A 19,041-nucleotide genomic window follows, 5' to 3' on the forward strand; every position below is an offset into this window, starting at 1 on the left:
ACCACATGTATTTGATGGATCCTTTTTGTCTTCTTCTAAGGGGAAAGTAATCCATAAGTAACTGAGAGTAATCATAGGTCACTAGTAACTGTAACGGATTACATTTGGAAAGTAACCTACACAACCATGTGCAGTTGGCTCGTGCGTGCTTACGTGTGCGACTATGTGTACACGTGTGTGCATAGCTACTGTGATGGTGAGGTGTGGGTACTGAAAGTATTTCTAGGTAGGCTTTAACGAACGAGGTAAGACACCGATATCCAAAGCATTAAGCAAAATGCATGAAACATAAGCAGTGTCTCAGATAAAGAGTCGAGAGTTATTTATAGACGGTGTCTCAGGTACAACGCAGGAGAGGAAACACGGATAGCTAATGAGCAGTGTCTCATCTACAGATGTAGGATCTTAATGTGAGCCAGTTTGCTACAGCAGTAAAATGATCCTGTAGCAACAGGAAATGTCAATTATTAAGTGGATTATAATTCATGGATATTTTTTCGTGGGGGTTACAGGATGCTTGGGTAGTTTTAAATCAGCCCGGTATAGTTTGAGGTTATTTATTTTTTATTTTGAACCCAGACAGAATGCATCACCCTTCCTTCTGTTCAAAAAGCCCCTCTGAGTCTGACAATAACAAAACAGGGCTATAAACATACTGGGCTGCCTGCCCGCGTTGTAGCTTTGCAGAGTGTGTGTGTATGTGTGTGTCTGAACGTGTGCGTGTGTTCCAGCTTGCCTGTGCCTGCCTGTGTCTGCCTGTGTGTATAAATTGTGTGGTTCCGACTGTGAAGCATGGAGGAGGAGGTGTTATGGTGTGGGTGTGCTTTGCTGGTGACACTGTCAGTGATTTATTTGGAATTCAAGGCACACTTAACCAGCATGGCTACCACAGCATTCTGCAGCAATACCCCTTCTCATCTGGTTTGCGCTTAGTGGGACTATCATTTGTTTTTCATCAGGACAATGACACAAAACACACCTCCAGGCTCAAGGAAAGTGATGGAGTGCTGCATCAGATGACCTGGCCTCCACAATCACCCGACCTCAACCCAATTGAGATGGGTTGTGATGAGTTGGACGCAGAGTGAAGGGAAAGCAGCTAACAAGTGGTCAGCATATGTGGGAACTCCTTCAAGACTATTGGAAAAGCACTCCTCATGAAGCTGGTTGAGAAAATGCCAAAAGTGTGCAAAGCTGTCATTAAGGCAAAGGGTGGCTACTTTGAAGAATCTCAAATATAAAATATGTTTTGATTTGTTTAACACTTTCTTGATTACTACATGATTCCATATGTGTTATTTCATAGTTTTGATGTCTTCACTATTATTCTACAATGTAGAAAATAGTAAAAATAAAGAAAACCCTTCAATGAGTAGGTGTGTCCAAATTTTTGACTGGTACTATATCTATATATATATTATTCTACAATGTAGAAAATAGTAAGAGAGGAGAGAGAGAGAGACAGAGAGAGAGAGGGAGCTCACGTCATGGAAGACAAACCTACAGCTATAGTACACTATAGTTACTGATGTGTCCTGAGGCTATGCGAGATAGTAGGTGTCCCGCTGCTTTATGAGAAGCAGGGGAATGTCCATTTTGAAACATGCATCCAATTAGCTATTGTGATTTCTTTCTGCCTCTCCTCCCTCTGGGTTTGAACATTGTGTGAATTAGACATGTGTGCCTGTTCACTAAGTTCACTAACTAGGCTCTGATGCTCTCCGAAGATTCATTGTACCTCTGGCGTTGAGTATGGTCTCATAGTGTTTTTTACTCGTTTTTGACAGAAACCCCTCTCCCCAAAAAATAGGTCTTCTGCTTGAGTTTCAGTGAGACACTGCTGAACAAGGCAGCAGTGTCCATTGGAAACTAGTTTACCAGGAATTGTCTTCAAATCTGGACCTTTCAAACTGTGATGCCTCACTGACAGCAGGGGCATGATGTATAGATTCTGTGACAGTGAGTGTTGGTGTGTCTGATGAGTGTGAGTCTGAAGAGTTCATCTCTTGTGTGATGTTGAGGTCTGAAGAGTAAGTCTGTTGTTTGATGTTGAGGGCTGAAGAGTAAGTCTGTTGTTTGATGTTGAGGGCTGAAGAGTAAGTCTGTTGTTTGATGTTAAGATCTGAAGAGTAAGTCTGTTGTTTGATGTTAAGATTTGAAGAGTAAGTCTGTTGTTTGATGTTGAGGTCTGAAGAGTAAGTCTGTTGTTTGATGTTGAGGGCTGAAGAGTAAGTCTGCTGTTTGATGTTGAGATCTGAAGAGTGAGTCTGTTGTTTGATGTTAAGATCTGAAGAGTAAGTCTGTTGTTTGATGTTGAGGGCTGAAGAGTAAGTCTGTTGTTTGATGTTGAGGGCTGAAGAGTAAGTCTGTTGTTTGATGTTAAGATCTGAAGAGAAAGTCTGTTGATTGATGTTGAGGTCTGAAGAGTAAGTCTGTTGTTTGATGTTAAGATCTGAAGAATAAGTCTGTTGTTTGATGTTGAGGGCTGAAGAGTAAGTATGTTGTTTGATGTTGAGATCTGAAGAGTAAGTCTGTTGTTTGATGTTAAGATCTGAAGAGTAAGTCTGTTGATTGATGTTGAGGTCTGAAGAGTAAGTCTGTTGTTTGATGTTGAGGGCTGAAGAGTAAGTCTGTTGTTTGATGTTGAGGGCTGAAGAGTGAGTCTGTTGTTTGATGTTGAGGTCTGAAGAGTAAGTCTGTTGTTTGATGTTGAGGGCTGAAGGTAAGTCTGTTGTTTGATGTTGAGGGCTAAAGAGTGAGTCTGTTGTTTGATGTTGAGGGCTGAAGAGTAAGTCTGTTGTTTGATGTTGAGATCTGAAGAGTGAGTCTGTTGTTTGATGTTGAGGGCTGAGGAGTAAGTCTGTTGTTTGATGTTGAGGTCTGAAGAGTAAGTCTGTTGTTTGATGTTGATATCTGAAGAGTCAGTCTTTTGTTTGATGTTAAAATCTGAAGAGTAAGTATGTTGTTTGATGTTGAGATCTGAAGAGTAAGTCTGTTGTGTGATGTTGAGGGCTGAAGAGTAAGTCTGTTGTTTGATGTTGAGGTCTGAAGAGTAAGTTTGTTGTTTGATGTTGAGGGCTGAAGAGTAAGTCTGTTGTTTGATGTTGAGGGCTGAAGAGTAAGTCTGTTGTTTGATGTTGAGGGCTGAAGAGTAAGTATATTGTTTGATGTTAAGATCTGAAGAGTAAGTCTGTTGTTTGATGTTGAGGGCTGAAGAGTAAGTCTGTTGTTTGATGTTAAGATCTGAAGAGTAAGTCTGTTGTTTGATGTTGAGGTCTGAACAGTAAGTCTGTTGTTTGATGTTGAGGGCTGAAGAGTAATTCTGTTGTTTGATGTTGAGGGCTGAGGAGTAAGTCTGTTGTTTGATGTTGAGGTCTGAAGAGTAAGTCTGTTGTTTGATGTTGAGGGCTGAAGAGTAAGTCTGTTGTTTGATGAGGGCTGAAGAGTAAGTCTGTTGTTTGATGTTGAGGTCTGAAGAGTAAGTATATTGTTTGATGTTAAGATCTGAAGAGTAAGTATATTGTTTGATGTTAAGATCTGAAGAGTAAGTCTGTTGTTTGATGTTGAGGGCTGAAGAGTAAGTATGTTGTTTGATGTTGAGGACTGAAGAGTAAGTCTGTTGTTTGATGTTAAGATCTGAAGAGTAAGTCTGTTGTTTGATGTTAAGATCTGAAGAGTAAGTCTGTTGATTGATGTTGAGGTCTGAAGAGTAAGTCTGTTGTTTGATGTTGAGGTCTGAAGAGTAAGTATATTGTTTGATGTTAAGATCTGAAGAGTAAGTATATTGTTTGATGTTAAGATCTGAAGAGTAAGTCTGTTGTTTGATGTTGAGGGCTGAAGAGTAAGTCTGTTGATTGATGTTGAGGTCTGAAGAGTAAGTCTGTTGTTTGATGTTAAGATCTGAAGAGTAAGTCTGTTGTTTGATGTTAAGATCTGAAGAGTAAGTCTGTTGATTGATGTTGAGGTCTGAACAGTAAGTCTGTTGTTTGATGTTGAGGGCTGAAGAGTTAGTCTCTGTTGTGTGTTATTGAGGTCGGATGCGTTAATCTGTCATGTATCTTTCCTTAATGTGTATGTCCCTCCACTCTGCAGGGTTCGGCGGACTCCTACACCAGCCGTCCATCAGACTCTGATGTTTCCCTGGAGGAGGATAAGGAGGCAGTGCGACGAGAGGCAGAGCGACAGGCTCAGGCACAGCTCGAGAAGGCCAAGGTACTACACACACTCTCTCTCTCTCTCTCTCTCTCTCTCTCTCTCTCTCTCTCTCTCTCTCTCTCTCTCTCTCTCTCTCTCTCTCTCTCTCTCTCTCTCTCTCTCTCTCTCTCTCTCTCTCTCTCTCTCTCTCTCTCTCTCTCTCTCTCTCTCTCTCTCTCTCTCTCTCTCTCTCTCTCTCTCTCTCTCTCTCTCTCTCTCTCTCTCTCTCTCTCTCTCTCTCTCTCTCTCTCTCTCTCATCAGTAGCCACTCACATGCCTTTGAGCCCCTCTGTCTGACTGCACAGCTCTAATCAGCTCTACAGGCTGTTCCCAAAACACACTCTGATAGCAAACCAACACTGTCTGTCTGCCCTCCTCCCCTCAATCACCTCAGAGCAATACCAAAGTGTCAGTGATACACTGGAGTCAGCAAAACTGAGAAAAACACAGAGGGAGAGTGACAGAGGGAGAGGGAGCAACATATATAGAGTGACAGAGGGATAGAGAGCAACATATATAGAGTGAAAGAGAGAGTGACAGCGGGAGAGAGAGCAACATGTATAGAGTGAAAGAGAGAGTGGCAGAGGGAGAAAGAGCAACATTTATAGAGTGACAGAGAGAGTGACAGAGAGAGAGGGAGCAACATATATAGAGTGAAAGAGAGAGTGACAGAGGGAGAGAGAGCAACATATATAGAGTGAAAGAGAGAGTGACAGAGGGAGAGAAAGCAACATATATAGAGTGGCAGAGAGAGTGACAGAGACGGAGCAACATACTGTATATAGAGTGAAAGAGAGAGTGATAGAGGGAGAGAGAGCAACATATATAGAGTGACAGAGAGAGTGACAGAGGGAGAGAGAGCAACATATATAGAGTGAAAGAGAGTGACAGAGAGAGAGCAACATATATAGAGTGAAAGAGAGTGACAGATGGAGAGAGAGCAACATTTATAGAGTGACAGAGAGAGTGACAGATGGAGAGGGAGCAACATATATAGAGTGACAGAGAGAGTGACAGAGAGAGAGGGAACAACATATATAGAGTGAAAGAGATAGTGACAGAGGGAGAGAGAGCAACATATATAGAGTGACAGAGGGAGAGAGAGCAACATATATAGAGTGAAAGAGAGAGTGGCAGAGGGAGAGAGAGCAACATATATAGAGTGACAGAGAGATTGACAGAGAGAGAGGGAGCAACATATATAGAGTGAAAGAGAGAGTGACAGAGGGAGAGAGAGCAACATATATAGAGTGAAAGAGAGAGTGACAGAGGGAGAGAAAGCAACATATATAGAGTGAAAGAGAGAGTGCCAGAGAGAGAGAGAGCAACATATATAGAGTGGCAGAGAGAGTGACAGAGACGGAGCAACATACTGTATATAGAGTGAAAGAGAGAGTGATAGAGGGAGAGAGAGCAACATATATAGAGTGACAGAGAGAGAGGGAGCAACATATAGAGTGAATAGAGATAGTGACCGAGGGAGAGAGCAACATATATAGAGTGAAAGAGAGAGTGACAGAGGGAGAGAGAGCAACATATATAGAGTGAAAGAGAGTGACAGAGAGAGAGCAACATATATAGAGTGAAAGAGAGTGACAGATGGAGAGAGAGCATCATTTATAGAGTGACAGAGAGAGTGACAGATGGAGAGGGAGCAACATATATAGAGTGACAGAGAGAGTGACAGAGAGAGAGGGAACAACATATATAAAGTGAAAGAGATAGTGACAGAGGGAGAGAGAGCAACATATATAGAGTGAAAGAGAGAGTGACAGAGGGAGAGAGAGCAACATATATAGAGTGAAAGAGAGAGTCGCAGAGGGAGAGAGAGCAACATTTATAGAGTGACAGAGAGAGTGACAGAGAGAGAGGGAGCAACATATATAGAGTGAAAGAGAGAGTGACAGAGGGAGAGAGAGCAACATATATAGAGTGAAAGAGAGAGTGACAGAGGGAGAGAAAGCAACATATATAGAGTGAAAGAGAGAGTGCCAGAGAGAGAGAGAGCAACATATATAGAGTGGCAGAGTGACAGAGACGGAGCAACATACTGTATATAGAGTGAAAGAGAGAGTGATAGAGGGAGAGAGCAACATATATAGAGTGACAGAGAGAGAGGGAGCAACATATAGAGTGAATAGAGATAGTGACCGAGGGAGAGAGCAACATATATAGAGTGAAAGAGAGAGTGACAGAGGGAGAGAGAGCAACATATATAGAGTGAAAGAGAGAGTGACAGAGAGAGAGGGAGCAACACATACATAGTGACAGAGGGAGAGAGAGCAACATATATAGAGTGACAGAGAGAGTGACAGAGGGAGAGAGAGCAACATATATATAGTGAAAGAGAGAGAGCAACATATATAGAGTGAAAGAGAGAGTGACAGAGGGAGAGAGCGCACCATATATAGAGTGAAAGAGAGAGTGACAGAGAGAGAAGAAGCAACACACACAGAATGACAGAGGGAGAGAGAGCAACATATATAGAGTGAAAGAGAGAGAGCAACATATATAGAGTGAAAGAGAGAGTGGCAGAGGGAGAGAGAGCAACATATATAGAGTGACAGAGAGAGTGACAGAGAGAGAGGGAGCAACATATATAGAGTGAAAGAGAGAGTGACAGAGGGAGAGAGAGCAACATATATAGAGTGAAAGAGGGTGACAGAGGGAGAGAAAGCAACATATAGAGTGAAAGAGAGAGTGCCAGAGAGAGAGAGAGCAACATATATAGAGTGGCAGAGAGAGTGACAGAGAGGGAGCAAGATACTGGATATAGAGTGAAAGAGAGAGTGGCAAAGGGAGAGAGAGCAACATATATAGAGTGACAGAGAGAGTGACAGAGAGAGAGGGAGCAACATATAGAGTGAAAGAGATAGTGACCGAGGGAGAGAGCAACATATATAGAGTGAAAGAGAGAGTGACAGAGGGAGAGAGAGCAACATATATAGAGTGAAAGAGAGAGTGACAGAGAGAGAGGGAGCAACACATACATAGTGACAGAGGGAGAGAGAGCAACATATATAGAGTGACAGAGAGAGTGACAGAGGGAGAGAGAGAGCAACATATATAGAGTGAAAGAGAGAGAGCAACATATATAGAGTGAAAGAGAGAGTGACAGAGGGAGAGAGCGCAACATATATAGAGTGAAAGAGAGAGTGACAGAGAGAGAAGAAGCAACACACACAGAGTGACAGCGGGAGAGGGAGCAACATATATAGAGTGACAGAGGGAGCGAGAGCAACATATATAGAGTGAAAGAGAGAGTGACAGCGGGAGAGAGAGCAACATGTATAGAGTGAAAGAGAGAGTGGCAGAGGGAGAAAGAGCAACATATATAGAGTGACAGAGGGAGAGAGAGCAACATATATAGAGTGAAAGAGAGAGTGACAGAGGGAGAGAGAGCAACATATATAGAGTGAAAGAGAGTGACAGAGAGAGCAACATATATAGAGTGAAAGAGAGTGACAGATGGAGAGAGAGCAACATATATAGAGTGAAAGAGAGAGTGACAGAGGGAGAGAGAGCAACATATATAGAGTGAAAGAGAGAGTGACAGAGGGAGAGAGAGCAACATATATAGAGTGAAAGAGAGTGACAGAGAGAGAGCAACATATATAGAGTGAAAGAGAGTGACAGATGGAGAGAGAGCAACATATATAGAGTGAAAGAGAGAGTGACAGAGGGAGAGAGAGCAACATATATAGAGTGAAAGAGAGAGTGACAGAGGGAGAGAGAGCAACATATATAGAGTGAAAGAGAGAGTGACAGAGAGAGAAGAAGCAACACACACAGAGTGACAGCGGGAGAGGGAGCAACATATATAGAGTGACAGAGGGAGCGAGAGCAACATATATAGAGTGAAAGAGAGAGTGACAGCGGGAGAGAGAGCAACATGTATAGAGTGAAAGAGAGAGTGGCAGAGGGAGAAAGAGCAACATATATAGAGTGACAGAGGGAGAGAGAGCAACATATATAGAGTGAAAGAGAGAGTGACAGAGGGAGAGAGAGCAACATATATAGAGTGAAAGAGAGTGACAGAGAGAGAGCAACATATATAGAGTGAAAGAGAGTGACAGATGGAGAGAGAGCAACATATATAGAGTGAAAGAGAGAGTGACAGAGGGAGAGAGAGCAACATATATAGAGTGAAAGAGAGAGTGACAGAGGGAGAGAGAGCAACATATATAGAGTGAAAGAGAGTGACAGAGAGAGAGCAACATATATAGAGTGAAAGAGAGTGACAGATGGAGAGAGAGCAACATATATAGAGTGAAAGAGAGAGTGACAGAGGGAGAGAGAGCAACATATATAGAGTGAAAGAGAGAGTGACAGAGGGAGAGAGAGCAACATATATAGAGTGACAGAGAGTGACAGGGGGAGAGAGAGCAACATATATAGAGTGACAGAGAGAGTGACAGAGGGAGAGAGAGCAACATATATAGAGTGACAGAGAGAGTGACAGAGGGAGAGAGAAAATTATAGTGTTAAAGAAAGAGGGCTCTGGTTAAAAGTAGTGCCTATAGGGAATGGGGCTCAGTTTCAGACATAACCCCAGATTCAAACCAAGGCGGACCTCTCGTTTCTTCTGTAAAAATACCCCCAACAATCAATCAATGTCACCCAATTACGTACAATATGAATGTAAAATTGTCAATTGTCTAGACTTCTGAGAACTGTCCTCATTATCTATTGCATTATGCATAGGCAGTGCTGAAATGGCCATATGGCTCTGCTCATTTATGGAACCAAAAAAACCCGCTGGATTGATGAAGGTTAAGGGGACCTTAGCTCGGCACATTTTACGGGCTCCTACTTCACAGCTAGCACATTGTGCCCGCTCTGCGCGCTGTAAGGATTTATACAATTGACTTCAGAACAATTCGAAACGTTTGCTCAAGGTGAAACGAGACGAGAATCTTTATTTATGGTGCGAGATCCACCGTTGCATGCTTATGCAATGACGGTGCCAGATTACAAGTTACAAGGCGGGCACAGCAACACACAGGGCAGGTGTCTAATAACACTGTCAGTACAGGCACAGAGAAGGCTTCAGGTTAGTAGCCAATGAAATATGCATAAAATAGAGTCATGTTGACAGAGAGCGAGAGAGAAAGACAAGGAAGAGAGAGAGAGAGGACTTTGTGGTGTTAATTGGCCGTCAACCACAGCGCAACCTGCCAGGGTTCCCAGTTAAAGATCTGCCTCCTCTTAAACCTGCTATCTCGCTTTCTCTTTTCCGTCGGTCCACTCTTTATTCCATTCTCTTCCTCCCTTCTTTCCCTTTCCCTATACCCTCACTCGCTCTTCTCCAACCCCTCATTCTCTCACCGGCCTGTCCTCCCTCTATCCTATTCTCTCCCTCTTCATCCCCGTCTCTCTCTCCGCTCACTCACTCTCACCAGCCTTCTTTCTCTCCCCCTGCCTTCCCTTCTCCCACCCTCTCTCTGGCTGCGGCCAATACTGAATGCCTAATGAAGGTCTTCCTGTGTTACATTAATTGGAGGAGAGGAACAGGGTGATGGACAGGAGAGGAGCGATGAGGAGAGCAACAAGAGGATGGATGGGAGGGGAGAGATGAGGAGAGTGGAGGAACAGGGGGATGGACAGGAGAGGAACGGGGATGACAGGAGAGGAGAGGAACAGTGGGATGACAGGAGAGGAACGGGGGGATGACAGGAGAGGAGAGGAGCAGGGGGATGGACAGGAGAGGAACGGGGGGATGGACAGGAGAGGAACGGGGATGACAGGAGAGGAGAGGAACAGTGGGATGACATGAGAGGAACGGGGGGGATGACAGGAGAGGAGAGGAGCAGGGGGATGGACAGGAGAGGAGCAGGGGGATGGACAGGAGAGGAACAGGGATGACAGGAGAGGAACAGGGGGATGACAGGAGAGGAACAGGGGGATGACAGGAGAGGAACAGGGGGATGGACAGGAGAGGAGAGGAACAGTGATGACAGGAGAGGAACAGTGATGACAGGAGAGGAACAGGGGGATGACAGGAGAGGAACAGGGGGATGACAGGAGAGGAACAGGGATGACAGGAGAGGAACAGGGGGATGACAGGAGAGGAACAGTGGGATGACAGGAGAGGAACAGGGGGATGACAGGAGAGGAACAGGGGGATGACAGGAGAGGAACAGGGGGATGACAGGAGAGGAACAGGGATGACAGGAGAGGAACAGGGATGACAGGAGAGGAACAGGGGGATGACAGGAGAGGAACAGGGGGATGACAGGAGAGGAGAGGAGCAGGGGGATGGACAGGAGAGGAGCAGGGGGATGGACAGGAGAGGAACAGGGATGACAGGAGAGGAACAGGGGGATGGACAGGAGAGGAACAGGGGGATGGACAGGAGAGGACCAGGGGGATGGACAGGAGAGGAACAGGGATGACAGGAGAGGAACAGGGGGATGACAGGAGAGGAGCAGGGGGATGGACAGGAGAGGAACAGGGGAATGGACAGGAGAGGAACAGGGATGACAGGAGAGGAACAGGGGGATGACAGGAGAGGAACAGGGGGGTGACAGGAGAGGAACAGGGGGATGGACAGGAGATGAGAGGAACAGGGGGATGGACAGGAGATGAGAGGAACAGGGGGATGTATAGGAGGGGAGAGGTACAGGGAGATGCACACAGGTATCTGCATTAAAAGAAAGATTCACACATTTTGAATGCTATAATCGTTTTTGTGCATCTCTGAGCGATATTCTATCGATTTCCGGGGTCATTTCATGTTTTCACGTGTATCTAAGCTATTGCTGCTCGAGCAGGCAGAAATACAGCTAGCAGAACGAGTTTTGCATCATATGATTGGGCTAGCATGGGCTACTGACGTCACAGACCAGGTAATTGATACCTGAATGGCTAGAGAGAGAGAAGCAGTGGAGCATGAGGAAGGTAGTCCCAGTTCTCCAGACCACACAGGCACACACTACCTGACGGTGTTTTAAATTGGTACCCCATTCCATTTTATAGCGTACTACTTTCACCAGGGCCATTATGGCTCTGATCAAAAGTAGTGCATATATAGGGAACAGGGTGCCATTTGGGGGGGGGGGAACATGTGTTTTTACTGGGGAAAAATCCATTTACAGATCAAGATAAAACTGGGCAATCAGTCTAATGGTGCTCATTAATGGTAGATGGTCCCATCATGGACGTCACCAGGACCTGGCTTTCGGAGCTCTAGCCCCTAATGATTTTGGGTCAGCCCTGAATCTTTTGCGCTGCTGCAAATGGCGGAGAAAAAAAATGGTAGCTACTGAATGCGCCACTTAGTTCATAGAGCTGTGGTTACGTGAAACTCCCGAAGTCATCCGTTATAATCACGGGTAAGGTGCTGCCGGTGCGCAGCAGAGTGACGCTCCGTCAATTCTCATAATGGTGCTATGTCTCGCAAGATCACTTGATGACGAATTAGTATTCTACGTAACAAACCGAATACAATAGCATGATAATGTCAGGGTACTGTTAAACCAAAAACACCATGTTATTTATTATGTCAATTTAGCATGATTGTGATTTCTTTTGTCATGCTGTGGCTGCTCTATACTTCTATTGGTTCGGCTGGTTAGCCACCCTCACTTATATCATTCAAGGTAGGCCTAATGTATGATAAGGTAGGCCTAATTTGGTGTTTTAGGATTAACAAAATAGACCAGCAAGGAGTCATCATGCCAGGTAGTCCTGAGGCATGGTCCTAGGGCTCAGGTCCTCCGAGAGAGAGAAAGAAAGAGAGAAAGAGAGAATTAGAGAGAGCATACTTAAATTCACACAGGACACCGGATAAGACAGGAGAAGTACTCCAGATATAAGAAACTGACCCTAGCCCCCCTACACATAAACTACTGCAGCATAAATACTGGAGGCTGAGACAGGAGGGGTCAGGAGACACTGTGGCCCCATCCGATGATACCCCTGGACAGGGCCAAACAGGAAGGATATAACCCCGCCCACTTTGCCAAAGCACAGCCCCCACACCACTAGAGGGATACCTTCAACCACCAACTTACCATCCTGAGACAAGGCCGAGTATAGCCCACAAAGATCTCCACCACGGCACAACCCAATGGGGGGCACCAAACCCAGACAGGAAGATCACGTCAGTGACTCAACCCACTCAAGTGACGCACCCCTCCTAGGGACGGCATGAAAGAGCACCAGTAAGCCAGTGACAGCTTCAAAGCGCTGCTTTGAGACAAGCATGGGAACTCATATTTTTGCTTTCACTGAATCTCCGCTTGGATGTTTGGTCACAATTAGACTGGGAAATGTTATCTAAATTGAGGTGAGTGCTCATGATCATTAGTCTAGCAATTGAAAGCAATACAGATTTTCTCTCTACACACACACATCATGCCTATAGCTTACCTGGTGAGCTTCCCTGATGTTTTCCTGAACTTGTGAATACTTTTATGGTGAATCTCAGTCATTTTGTGTACTTTTGCGAATACACAAGTCATTTGACAAATTTGTTTCATTGTTTAAAAAGTTCATAAGGCCTACATCGTTTCAGTAACAACATAGCTGGAACCACTATTGGCTTCATTGACTTACTGAATTTATTCTCTTGTAATTGTAGGCTAGGCTACTTGCGGACACAACCTCAACCTTGGAACATGGAAGATAACATAGGGCTGCAGGAAGGGGTGCTGGAAGTGCTGCAGATCAATTGAAATACATTTGCCAAATTACATAATTACTCCTATGGAAATAAATGAAAGCATTGAAAATACTACACCAGCAGAATGTAGCCACAGAGGATCACTAGCTTGTTATTACAAATTGCTGTAGATTGCGTTCTGTCACATTATGAGCACATGGGCCTAGTCTACAGTCGAGAATCCTGCATTTGGGCAGCAAATATAAAACCGCTGATTGTTGAGTTGTGGCTGTCAATGAACAGCAGGCAGCAGCTAGAAGGTATTTCGCAATATTTCAAAATACAAAGGCGGGAAAAACCTGTTTGAGTAAGTGAGTACCACTGTAAAGTTGGTGGACTAAAATCTCCTCCTCATATTGTAGGCCTAAAAGCTATGTATCCACTGTTTTCATTGGCCTATGCTATTGGTTGCGTTTAAGCCATGGGTCTTTCATTTTATTGACCTCAGTATATAAATATCAGCTTGTCATTTGGATCATTTGTGTGGTAGAAATAAATATCCTTGTAATGTCTCCAGTCATGTAAAATGACGTAGAATTGCAGGAAATGACTTTAGACGAGGCACTTCTTTTCTGGGACCCACAACCCCCCCAGCCCCTGGTCTTCACGACTGAGCCCCGAATGTTACCAAACCCTGGTGACGGCCCAGGGTCCCATTAGCTAGGTGAAGGCTGAAGGTGACTGGGAAGAATTACAGTCCCTCCTCCAAGTGTTCTTGATGCCCCCTTTTCTTGGAGGAGGATTCTTACTTAACAGTCGTTGCAACATCTATGGGTTTTAATCCAGGCTTAGTGCTTTCCAGGGCCATTTGTATGGCTTCTTCAACACAGGGAAGGACTGGGACCAGAAATGAGTCTGGGCATTACAGATGTAGGATCTTAATTGGATCGCCCTGTTGCAGGAGAACTATTTCAAATGTGTAGTGTATTTGAGGCTTAAAAAGGCTTCCGAAGTTTGTAATTTCCACTTTGTAATTTCAGACTCTCCCTTTTCCCTTAAGAAAAATGTATCAACCCTTGCAAAAAAGTCCATTAATTATAATCCACATAATAATTCACATTTTCTGTTGCTGCAGGATTATTTTCCTGCTGTAGCAAACTGGCTCAAATTATGATCCAACATCTGTACACACCATGCAGGCCTCAATTATTAGCAAATTAATGATCATTCTACGCAAAAAAACACAATTTAGTTAGTTGCACTGTGCTAAAGATTGACCAGCCCTTCTGGAACTTTCCCAAACTGCCCAATGGCCAGTCAGATTTTGCTTTATCATTCCTTTGGTGTTTGCGTAACATTTTTCAAGGTTTTACATTGGGTTTATGCTGTATGAATCTCTGATATTTTTTTTGGACAAGTGGTAGGCTAAGCCATCCATTTCCCACTCCAACTCCCCTTCCCTCTCTCGTTCATCTTCAGGTAAACATTTAGCAAAGGGCCAGTGGAGATTAATGTGGGTTGTATCATTGTTCATTTGGCTTGGCTCTCCGCCGACCGCCAGTGGCCGAGGGGCTCGTCATGCTTTCACAGGCAGAGGAAATGTAATCCCGATAGGGCCATGTCCATGTTACCAACTGCCGCTACCGTTGCCACGGCCAGACTCAGCACAGATTACTATAATGTCCAATAACATTTTATGTAATTCTCGAAAACAAGTTATAAAAAAGGATATTCTTTAAGACCACGGTCAGGTTACGATTTTTTTCTCCGTCTCTTTTCTGTATTTTTTAAAGTCTTTATGTTCTAAATTCATTTTTGCAGAAAGTGCAATGCCTTACGACGGTGGGGGTGGATTTGCACGACATGTTGCTCCCTCCTGTCTCTTAGAAAGTTTGGGGGGGGGGGGGGGGGGAATTCGACCTCGTTGCATTCTCTTGCATTGGATCGATCTCTCTGTCTTAAAGCGGTTATGTCAGGCCCTAGGAGGGGAAACATTTTATTCCGTTTGTTTTATTCAGATGGACTGGCATTGCATCCCAAATCGCACCCTATTCCCTATACTTTTGGCCCTATGAGCCCTGATCAAAATGAAGTGCACTAAAAAGGGAATAGGATGCCATTTGGGACACATCCTGGATGAATGGCTGTCCCAGAGGGGAAAAGTCATAAATGATTTCATGTTGGGACCCATTGATCCAGCCATTGTACAGATTATATTTACCGATCATTCGCACAAGTACAGTTGGCTCATTGTTAGTCAGAAGGAAACGCACAAGACAAAAACAAAGCTTAGTTATGAAACTGTCTAATCACTCCAAGGCTCCAACCCTAGTTGATCTTTTTGCTCATACAGTATGTTGGTTATGTCACTAACTCATGCTGTGATGCTTTTCTCCAATTGATTCTCATCCTAGCCCATAGCAAGGTGATAGAGGAAGGGGCAGAGAATCCATACATCCCAAATGGCACTCTATTCCCTATCTAGTGCACTACTTTTGACCAGACTCTCCTCAAAAGTAACGCACTATATAGGGAATAGGGTGTCATTTGGAACGCATCCCAGCACATCAGCATGGTCATTGATAAAGAAAGAAGTGAGTGTGCGTGAGTCACAACCTGCCTGCCAGGCAGCATCTCCGACTGCAGTTATTTTTACACCTCACACAAATGGGGGAGAAAATAGCCCCGCGAATAGCACAACTCTCTTCTCAGCTATAAAAAAACATCACGCAGAATTACATTCGGGCAACGGACGCTGCCGTCTCCCCATTCCGTTGAGTTCAGCTTTGCCTCCTGATGAAGACTTATGTGAAGTGGAAACGTCGTGTACTGTATTTGAGTGCAGGATTAAAGCACTGCAGAGCAGCAGAATTAGGTGTACAGTCCTCTCATTTCTAGTGTATATCTCAGTATAACTTTTTTTCCCAGCACTGGTATTCTCAAGTTTAGGATGTGCAAATTACCCTTCTTTTCTATAATTGATTCCTCGACTCCTTGCACATTGACTTCCTGTGTCAAACGCAAACACTTGCCGCTTTCATAGCAAGCTAGCGAGGGACGGAGAGAGAGGGGAGGAGCACAGTATAGGCAGGTCGGCCAACAGACCGGCAGTCTGAACCCGTGCACTATGCCTATCTGTATCTGAGTGCTGTATCTTGTCCTTTCTTTGCTTGCAATGTCTCTCAACTTCAATTAATAGGCTAGGGTATTGAGATGAGCGAGATGTAACACTTCTTTCTCGCATATGTGCGCATGTGCACGGGTTCGCTTCAGCTTGGTAGCCAGGGCACCAAAACAGCAGAGAAGTGGATCCTCGCGCTTCAGCGCTCTTAGTTGCTGAGGAACTCGACCCACTATTACCCACAAATTGACCCACTAACATAATTTTTCAATTAGGGATTTTTCTTAAAGTTAAGGATCCCAATTCACTTTAATAGTTTGAATGTTTAAACATTGTGAAATGTTTAAACATTCACACCCATTAAGTATCATGTCTTGTGTAACCAAAACTCTTAACCTCTCCGTTTTCTTTCTTTGGCAGACTAAACCAGTTGCGTTTGCTGTCCGCACAAATGTCAACTACTGCGCCGCCAATGATGATGGCGTCCCCGTGCCGGGCATGGCCATCTCCTTTGAGGCTAAAGACTTCCTCCACGTCAAAGAGGTCAGGGGTCACAGTAATATCACATGATGATGTGGTGGAGAAGGATGATGATGATGATTATGATGATGGCGGATAACAATGATGACGATGAGGAGGAGGAGGGTGAGGTTAAATATGATTATGATAAAGGTGGTGATGATGACGATAACCATGATGACGATAACAATGATGTTGGTGATGATGAGCAAAAGGAGAAGGCTGATTTATTAACCCCTTACATCTGTCCCACTGTTGTAGAAATTTAATAATGACTGGTGGATAGGTCGCCTGGTGAAGGAAGGCTGTGAAATCGGTTTCATCCCCAGTCCTGTGAAGATCGAGAACACTCGGGTACAACACGAGCACAGAGCCAAACAGGGAAAGTTCCACTCCAGGTAGATACCAGCCCCCTCGCTCATTGAAATCATCACGGAAACGAACATGCACCTCACCCAATCATGATGCTGCCATGGAGCCAACACTTGACAGGACTCAACATTAACGCTTGTCCGCTTGCCCGGGTCAAGTAAAAGTAATTGCCTGACAAGCAGGTTATAGATTAAATGTACAGAAAAATCATGCAAAAATCACAACATCAAACTACTTCTACTTCTATGAGAATTGTATCAGAGATTGGGAGGTAAATCGCATTGGGGTATAATTATTGTAGGCCTGCTCAGACAGGCACGAGCGGTATTTCAATCATGCCGTCGCCAGATGCGTTTTTGAGATCAAAGTGAGCCTAGCTGCATTTGCACATTTATTGATATTCATTGTTAGTTAGAGAGTTATTTGCACAGTTATAGCAAATTTCTGGTCAGCAAAGAAGTCCTGGAAAAGGCATGGTGTGTGCATCACCTGTTTACCATTGCCAAAGGAGAGGGAGAGCGAGAGACATTGCCTAGCAGGTGAAATAACAGACTAACTATTTCGCTATTGGAATGTATTAATGTCATTGTCATATCCAATGTCCTAAAATACATTTCCACCGACACTCGTCTTGGCTATAACCGCAAATGGCCAACACGTAGTTGATATACACTACATGGCCAAAAGTATGTGGACAGCCCTTCAAATTAGTGGATTTGGCTATTTCAGCAACATCCGTTGCTGACATGTGTATACAATGAGCACAAAGCCATGCAATCTCCATAGACAAACATTTGCAGTAGAATGGCCCGTACTGAAGAGCTCAGTGACTTTCAACGTGGCACAGTCATAGGATGCCACCTTTCCAACAAGTTAGTTGGTCAAATTTATGCCCTGCTAGAGCTGCGCCGGTCAACCCTAAGTGCTGACATTGTGAAGTGGAAACATCTCGGAGTAACAATGGATCAGCCGCGAAGTGGTAGGCCACGCAAGCTCACAGAATGGGACCGCTGAGGCTGATGTGCGTAGTGCGTAACAATTGTCTGTTCTCGGTTGCAACACTCAATTCCGAGCTCCAAACTGCCTCTGGAAGCAACGTCAGCACAAGAACTGTTCTTCGGAAGCTTCATGAAATGGGTTTCCATGGCCGAGCATTCGCACACAAGCCTAAAATCGACATGCTCAATGCCAAGCGTCGGTTGGAGTGGTGTAAAGCTTTCCGCCATTGGACTCTGGAGCAGTGGAAACACATTATCTGGAGTGATGAATCACGCTTCACCATCTGGCAGTCCAATGGACGAATCTGGGTTTGGTGGATGCCAGGAGAACGCTACCTGTCGCAATGCATAGTGTTTCAGCATGGCAATGCCCCTGTGCACAAAGTGAGGTCCATACAGAAATAGTTTGTCGAGTTCGATGTGGAAGAACTAGACTGGCCTTCACAGAGCCCTGACCTCAACCCCATCGGGATGAATTGGAACGCCAGCTGCGAGCCAGGCCTAATCCCCCAACATCAGTGCCCGGCCTCACTAATGCTCCTGTGGCTGAACGGAAGCAAGCCCCCGCAGCAATGTTCCAACATCTGTGGAAAGCCTGCACAGAAGAGTGGAAGCTGTTATAGCAGCAAACAGGGACCAACTCCATATTAATTCCCATAATTTTGGAATGAGATGTTCGATGTGCAAGTGTCCACATACTTTGTAGGTGTGCAGTTGATGAAACCAATGCTGCATACCCCAGTTGTAAAACAGTCTCTCAAGCACTCAAAATTGTCTAGGATTCGCCTCTATTCAATACCGGCCATGTAATTCTGACAAAGTATTTTTTTTAGAGAATAGCCTAATTGACAAGTAGCCTAACTCCTATGCTGTCAACATCTCCCAACATCTCCCATCTCACTGACTATGTTAGCCTTACAAATAGAAAAACATTTTTGTTAGCTACCTCACCGACCTTAGCCATCTGATCCTTGGTTCAGTGAGTGAGGGAATTATTTTATAAGGACATAAAAAGTATTTGGTGATAATTGCAATGTTTCAGGGTGGCCAACCTTCCTCCTGGAGAGTCCAGGAGAGATACTTCAGGCTTTTGCTCCAGTCCTGCACGAACTCACCACATTGTAAAAAATCAGCTGCTCAACAGGACCTTGATAAGCTGCCTCAGGTGTGTTTGTGCAGGGTTGGACCAAAAGTCAGCACCCCCAGTAGCTCTCCAGATAATGGACCACGTG

At 44.5% G+C, this 19,041-nt stretch overlaps 1 protein-coding gene across 11 annotated transcripts in view; it reads left to right on the forward strand.

Moving 5' to 3' along the window:
• Nucleotides 1–19,041, forward strand: part of LOC129822769 (voltage-dependent L-type calcium channel subunit beta-2-like) — a 153,032-nt gene that overhangs the window by 99,180 nt on the left and 34,811 nt on the right. For 10 of the 11 annotated variants that reach the window (XM_055881158.1, XM_055881157.1, XM_055881162.1 and 7 more), the window contains 3 exons: nt 4,093–4,212; nt 16,341–16,463; nt 16,701–16,837. In XM_055881158.1, coding sequence (XP_055737133.1) covers nt 4,093–4,212; nt 16,341–16,463; nt 16,701–16,837 — 380 coding nt within the window. The other variant, XM_055881168.1, reaches the window with a different exon arrangement.

Source organism: Salvelinus fontinalis, chromosome 25 (assembly GCF_029448725.1).
Source record: "Salvelinus fontinalis isolate EN_2023a chromosome 25, ASM2944872v1, whole genome shotgun sequence".
NCBI lineage: Eukaryota > Metazoa > Chordata > Actinopteri > Salmoniformes > Salmonidae > Salvelinus > Salvelinus fontinalis.